Source organism: Pecten maximus, chromosome 6 (genome assembly GCF_902652985.1).
Source record: "Pecten maximus chromosome 6, xPecMax1.1, whole genome shotgun sequence".
Taxonomy (NCBI): Eukaryota; Metazoa; Mollusca; class Bivalvia; order Pectinida; family Pectinidae; genus Pecten; species Pecten maximus.
Window position 1 is genome coordinate 40,111,286 of NC_047020.1, and position 7,826 is coordinate 40,119,111.

General features: G+C 35.1%; 1 protein-coding gene across 1 annotated transcript in view; it reads right to left on the bottom strand.

Annotated features, from left to right (window-relative positions):
* LOC117329767 (malate synthase-like) overlaps positions 1-7,023 on the bottom strand; it is a 31,070-nt gene extending 24,047 nt beyond the window's left edge. The window contains exons 1-4 of the mRNA XM_033887892.1: positions 6,966-7,023; positions 4,588-4,726; positions 3,414-3,536; positions 1,671-1,883 (exon numbers count right to left, since the gene is read on the bottom strand). Coding sequence (XP_033743783.1) covers positions 1,671-1,883; positions 3,414-3,536; positions 4,588-4,726; positions 6,966-6,973 — 483 coding nt within the window. The 5' untranslated portion in view covers positions 6,974-7,023. The remainder of the gene's footprint in view (positions 1-1,670; positions 1,884-3,413; positions 3,537-4,587; positions 4,727-6,965) is intronic.
* Positions 7,024-7,826: the final 803 nt, after the last annotated feature.

The window sequence follows — 7,826 nt, forward strand, 5'->3', positions numbered from 1 at the left end:
GAGGTAACATAGGGCAGTCAATACAACACACCTGTTTACAGAGGTCACCTAGAGCTGTCAATACAACACACCTGTCTACTGAGGTAACATAGGGCAGTCAATACAATACACCTGTTTACAGAGGTCACCTAGAGCTGTCAATACAACACACCTGTCTACTGAGGTAACATAGGGCAGTCAATACAATACACCTGTTTACAGAGGTCACCTAGAGCTGTCAATACAACACACCTGTCTACTGAGGTAACATAGGGCAGTCGATAAACCCCACCTGTCTACTGAGGTCACCTAGGGCTGTCAATACAACACACCTATCTACTGAGGTAACATAGGGCAGTCGATAAACCCCACCTGTCTACAGAGGTCACCCAGTCTACTACCTGACAAATAAGGCTACATACAGCTTGTTGGTAAAATCAAGGCCATACCCAAACATGACATAGTTAAAGGAGGGAAAGTTGTGGTAAGACAACAGTCCAGAATGTTTTGTGATGAGACACATTGTGTGTATGGTTTAATATACTTTTTTTGTGTTGACATGTCTGGGTTTTTTTTGTAACAGACTTTTGTGTTGCTATATATGATGTTTAACTTACATTGGAGTTAAGACACCAAGTATATTTGGTGTAACCTATTTTGGAGTTAAGACACCCTCTGCTTTTGTAATAATCTATTTTGGAGTTGAGACACCTTGTGCTTTAGTTGTAACCTATTATAGAGTTGAGACATATGTTATTTTGGTGGAACCTATCTTGGAGTTGAGACACATGTTGTTTTTTTATTTCATCGGTTTTGGAGTAGAGACACCAAGTGTTTTTGGTGGAACCTATCTTGAAGTTGAGACACATGTTGTTTTTTTATTTCACCTGTTTTGGAGTAGAGACACCAAGTGTTTTTGGTGGAACCTATCTTGGAGTTGAGACATGTTTTTTTGGTGGAACCTATCTTGGAGTTGAGACACATGTTTTTTATGCGACCTGTTTTGGAGTAGAGACACCTAGTGTTTTTGGTGTATATTAGATGTCTCAGTGTAAAATGTTGAAACTGAGGATCTATTACATCATTCATGCGATAGTGACTGTCGACCAGTCATCAGAAGCCAAGATATTATATGGCTACCCTGACAACAACCAATCAACTATCTGGATCAAGTCATAAGACGAAATGGAGCAGGAGCAGGACTGTCAAAGTGAAACAAGATGATTTTTATCGACCTACAATCAGCATTCACAGCAGTATGATAAATACTTATAAATGGTTGATACAGAGTCCTCAAATTCTAGGACTTTCACAGGTAAAAAACTTTCTTAAAATCCTCAATGCTTTTTTTTTTTTTTTTTTTCGTTTGTTTTGTTTAATGTCCTATTAACAGCCAGGGTTATTTAAGGACGTGCCAGGTTTTGGAGGTGGAGGAAAGCCGGAGTAGTCGGAGAAAAACCACCGGCCTACAGTCAGTACCTGGCAACTGCCCCACGTAGATTTCGAACTCGCAATCCAGAGGTGGAGAGCTAGTGATAAAGTGTCGAGACACCTTAACCACTCGGCCACCGCAGCCCCTCAATGCATAAAATTTTATAAGGTTTTAGGCCTAAATTACTAATGTATACATTGCTAGTAGCATGAAATCAGGTGAAAAATGTCTATATTTTTTTTTAAAGATTTACACCTACCTGTATCCCCTGAGCAGTGGATTTCAGAGCAGCCTTAAAGTGATCCATGTTGCTAGGCGACACATCTCCGAGGTCTACATGTCGACATTTGAGTCGTTGAGGGATAGAAGCTACGGTCCAGTTGCTATGACGAATACTGTCATCTTTACTAAACTCTGGCAGCTTTCCAGATGTGTCCAGATTCAATTTCTTCAACTGACGAGAAATCAGCATCTGTTTTTTTTTAAATAAAATTATGATCATAAATATTTTAAAGTCTTCTGTTTTTGAAAAGCAAAATTAGATTGATATCTGAAATGACGAAATACATATTCATACATGGATATTCAGGTATTTCATGAAACGGCTTGAAAACTTAAAACAATTCTTCATTACACAGTCAGGGATTCTGCCATGTTACTAAAGAATCTGCTATAAGGCCCCATTTCCAAAATCATCCCACTATTTTTTTAAACTCCAACCTAAATTTTCGCAATTGGAAACCAGTAAGATAGAAATAGGCAAATAGCTGATGCTATTTTGCCAATTTTCCGGAAAAAAACCTGACAAATTATCCCAATTTTTGACAGGGTTACATACCAAAAAAGCATGGCAAAATCCCTGAAAGAATATAAGGACATCTTAAATCAGGCTGACAAATGTTTCTGCCTTCGCTTAGAACTTCCAGAATGTGACTCGACATTGTCTCAGAAATTATATGAAAAATGGTGTTATTTCATTATTAATTGTTGAAATTAGCTGTATATCTTGAAAAAATCCATGTTATAGTAAAATCATAATCGATCACAAAAAATCATGATTGATTAGTCAGAGGTAAAACAACTAATCATTGATTAAATTGATAAATTGGAACAACACTAATGAACAGAATATTGGAGAAAACAACCTCAGTACACAGTTTATAAGTCTCCATGATATTGCAGAAAAACACTTGTTGTAAATTTAAGTTTCATGTATAGGGACTTTTTTGTCAGCAATATCTCTTCATTGAATCACCATTAATCTCTAAAGTAGCATATCATATTATTATTGCATTTGATTTATTTAAAAATTTTAATAATTGTAACTTTATATTTACCAGTAAGTTTATTCAATTTACATTTTTAAAGATTGTTACATGATTAAAGTTCATTTTCGAAAAACTATAACATAAACAAATTAAATAGCTTCAACAAAAAAACAAAAATAATTTAAATGACGAAAAAAAAATACTGATTTTTATTTTTGGCAATTTTAAAGGATAGAATAATGTCCACAAGATAGATTTCCTTGAAAATAGACTTTATATTAGAAAAGTATGATTTATACCAAATCCATAAAAAGTATATCTGTTTTGCTTCAAAATTTTAAAACTTTGAAAATGAAACATTACAGTATGTATCATGTGATAAAAGATTTAATATTGCATTAATTACAGATTGGCTTTCATTGCATTGTACGATATAATCTGGCCAGTTTTCTTCCCAAAATTGCATTAAGATTTAAGCATTTTTTACCTTTGTGACCTTGAAAGTAGATCAAGGTTGTTTATCTTAACAAGCTTGGCAGCCTTTTATCCCAGCATGGTACTGGACCAATATGATATGATATTATATCATAACCTTGGACATCTTGGCATTGAGAAGTCAAAAATATTAATTACTTATGAATAGACGATGAAGGACAAAAGGAGATCGCCACAGATCTCTTGAAACTTCGTCTTAGGCGACCTAAAAACTTTAAAACCTCCAAACGCATGTTTACCTGATCTACAGCATCCTGAAACTCCCGAACCAACTCGTCAAGAAATTGTACAGCCTCCAATGTCAGGAGAGTTCTGAAGGCAGTGTCAAGATGTGCTGGGGGATCGCTAATTTCCACACCAAGCTGAAACAAAGATTTATCACTGAGAGAGGAAAACAGGAACTTCTCATAGAAAATGTTTATTAAAGAAATGAATGACATCAGGAAATACAAAATTTGCAAATACATCTGAAAGCTAACAAATACAATTAACTTTGGTAATTTTTATAACACAACCAATATCAACACAAAAACAAGTAATGCAGGAATAAAGAAACACAATTATCATATAATTAACTAAAAATTCAAAAATCACATTGAGACCTAACCAAGTTTACCTGTCTAACTGACCTAACCAAGTTTACCTAACTAACTGACCTAACCAAGTTTACCTGGCTAACTGACCTAACCAAGTTTACCTGGCTAACTGACCTAACCAAGTTTACCTGGCTAACTGACCTAACCAAGTTTACCTGGCTAACTGACCGAACCAAGTTTACCTGGCTAACTGACCTAACCAAGTTTACCTGGCTAACTGACCTAACCAAGTTTACCTAGCTAACTGGCCTGACCAAGTTTACTTGGCTAACTGACCTAACCAAGTTTACCTGGCTAACTGGCCTGACCAAGTATACCTGGCTAACTGTCCTGATCAAGTTTACCTGGCTAAATGGCCTGACAAAGTTTACATGGCTAACTGGCCTGACCAAGCTTACCTTGTTATCTGCTCTAACCTAGTTTTTACCTGGCTAATTGTCCTGAACAAATCTACCTTGGTAACTGTCCTAACCACATTTACCTTGCTAACTGACCAAACTAGGCATAACTAACTCATCTGACCAAGTTTACCTGTCTAACTGTCCTGACCAAGTTTACCTGACTAACTGTCCTCATCAAGTTTACCTGACTAACTGTCCTGATCAAGTTTACTTGGCTAACTGGCCTGACAAAGTTTACCTGGCTAACTAGCCTGACCAAGTTTACCTGGCTAACTCTCCTGACCAAGTTTACCTTGCTAACTGACTTAACAAAACTAGGTATAACTAACTGTCTTGACCAAGTTTACCTTGCTAACTGACCTAACCAAACTAGGTATGACTAACTGACCTGACCAAGTTTACCTGTCTTAACTGACCTGTTCAATAGACTGTCTCCACAATCTGTCCGTGGTTGGAGCAGATGCTACACACTCTTGGTGTCGAGGTCTGGACTGTGTCTTGTTACCCACCAGATGGCGCTGGAGGACATGTAACCTTTCCATGATGCGATATTGCCTGTACAGAAGTTTACATTTTCATACATTTTTAACTTAATTAGTCAACTATTCCTATTTGAGATGGAAAGTTCCAAATTTAGACATGAAATTTAGATACAAAATAAGAGTAAAACATTTTTATTGATGTTTTTTTAAAAACAAAATCTACTAATCCAGCAGAAAGATCAGCTTAAATGTGGTCTGAACTTTTAATTTAGTTTATTTATTAATTAAATGATGTATATTATGTAAAGTAATAGTCTCACAGCAGTAAGCATATCGGTTACTTGCCAATTCATAATTAAATGGGCACTTCACAAAAAAAGATACAAGAGGTATCTTGACCACAGGGACTTGGCTTCTGAATTTTGAATACCATATGACTATCAGATGACAACCATAACACTATAAATTCAGTCTTCATATATAATTACTTTCTGAAACCTTATAAAAATCAGGAGTTATCAATGTATAAAAAACATTGATAACCCTGATTTTTATAAGGTTTCAGAATGTATGTGAATGCTGAATTTATAGTGTTGTGGTTGTTAACTGATGTTATATGTTACTCAAAACACTTAAACCAAGCCCCTGTGGTCTTAGAGACAAAACATCTACATATTAAGTTTGAGACAATTACATACATATAAGAAATCTAAGAGATTTTTTTAGAATTAGAAATCATAATATTAGAATACTGACAGGTCTGCATGGATGCCTGTCAGATCAGACTCATGTTTGAGCAATATCACTACAGTACTTTTCCAGAAATATTTAGCGATAACAAACTTCAATTGTCAAAATCCAAGATGGCCATCAGGCGGCCATTTTGTTTTCTGGATCAGACTCAAAATCAAATAGGCACAACTAGGAACTAAGGGGAACCCATATACCAGGTGTTTGAAAAAAATATTTCCAGTACTTCTCCAGAAGTAGAGATAACAAGGACTACAGCTTACAGATGGGTGGATGAAGGATGATGGAAGGATAAAGGATAGACCAGGGATGCAGAGGCTGAGCAATTTGAAAAGCCCACCATCTGATGATGGTGGGCTAATAAACTAATGGCTCTGTCATATCTAACAATTTGCAAAGCTTATTCCAATATGATATATATATATCAAAAACACTGGCATATGCTGAACTTTTTACTTTTTTCCAATTTTGGGTATATAGGTAACATATTCATAACAATTTAGTCAAATGTATGCATAAACATTATTACAACTTGTCCACAATGTATCAATAAATTATAGATAACTAACTATACCAATGTATAAAAGCTTAATCCTGGTGATGTATTTACTTAATTCATGATCCGGACGATGACAGATTTAACTTAATTAAATTACTAAAGTAACAGCTAACATATTTTTGAATGGCATATTGGAAACATTTAGGGAAAGTGGTATATAAATTTGGTCTCACAAGAGGAACCCATCAGTTAACTTCTCAAGCTTCAATTTTGATTATTTGTCACAAAAGAGATGCAGACTTTATCCAGCAAGGCTAAAGAGCAAACCTACTTAAGTTGTGCTCCACTGCAGCTATCAAATTTATGATTTTAATCGCCAAGCATTCCTTTTAGAACTAGGTTATCATGCGAGTTTCTACGATACACTGCCACAAGCCATGAACAAATTAGACTATTGCATGTTGTGCACAAGTTGTGAAAGCTGGCGAGAGGCTAGGAATTTGTTACTCATGTGAACGATTTTGAACGAACCAGTAATTCATCCAACTTACGCCCCACTAATATGTGCAACGTATGGACCATATCTATAACCTCGGCCTCAACGTAGAACTAAAGCCTGCGCAACACTTCAACTTACACCAGCATGCAAAAGGTGTACCCATAACTTCCAAAAAAATGTACATACAACTTACGTAACTTATTGGCAATCATAACTGCCAATCTAGCTACGATTAGATTCTAATTTAAGTTCTTTTAAGATTGTTTCCGGATCCTATCCCTGTACTTTTTTGTCTGTAATGTTGTAATCATTTGCAATATACATATTGGAATGAAATAAAGATTACTTTAATGTCCAAGTTTCTGTACGTTAAGCTGACTAAGCTCTAAACATGCCATCTTCAATTTTTTTTTCAATGTTGCCTCCCTGATATGCAAATTGTGCACCAAGAAATAAACTATTACGTTGCCATAGTATTAGGTTATCTATTATTTTCATAGCATGGCAACTAAGATTGGTTGCATCTATCAAATGGTTTATCAGTGAAACTGAAAGTTAACTCACCGAAACATTTATTTCCTGTAGGCTCGATTTATCGAATACCCTCGGACTCTACTAAAATTAGCGGTTCCGGGTAAATTAATACCGGTGCATTCGATTAGGTCTCTGTATCAGTTTGTATTTTTTTTTTCTTCTTCTTCTTTCTTTCTAATCATTCCTCTTCTTGATGCACTCGTGCATTAGTGTGTTAATCATATCAATCCTGATGATTCATCACTATATGCATTGGTTAAAAAGTAAAAACAAACATGACAAAAAATAGTTAACGTATCAATAAAAAGACTGGCAGAGTAATGTAGAAAGAAATAATTAAAGAAAGAAAGAAAGAAATGTTATGTCACTTGAATGTATCACTAATAAGAATTAATCCGATTGGTCATAATGCTATCACCTAATTGTTTAATCAATCACAATTATATTTTGATTAATTATACGTGTTGTTTTGTTCACATTCGATACTCTGTTGTTTTGATGAAAATATATGGAAAAATAATAAACATTCGTAAAAAAACAGATGTGTCGCCTGCACAGCAAGCTAGGATTTGAATTTTAAAATCAAACTGATCTGCTTTGCAAATCAAAACAAGTTTCATGCAAAATTTAAGTGTTTTCTATTTTCATACAGAAACCAGAAAGCACTATATGAAGTTTTAGTTGATTGACCCAAAGGGAACTGGACAGATTTTCTATTAATTTACAGTGACCGTGACTTTCGAACCTGAAAAGCAATCCCAAGCAAGCACTTTTGATAAGGAAGTACTAGACAAAGTTTGGGTTTAATTGGTCCAAGGGAACTCGAGTTATCCCAAGCAAACCTATTTTCTATTTATAATAGAAAGGACCTTTGACATTTGAACCTGAAAA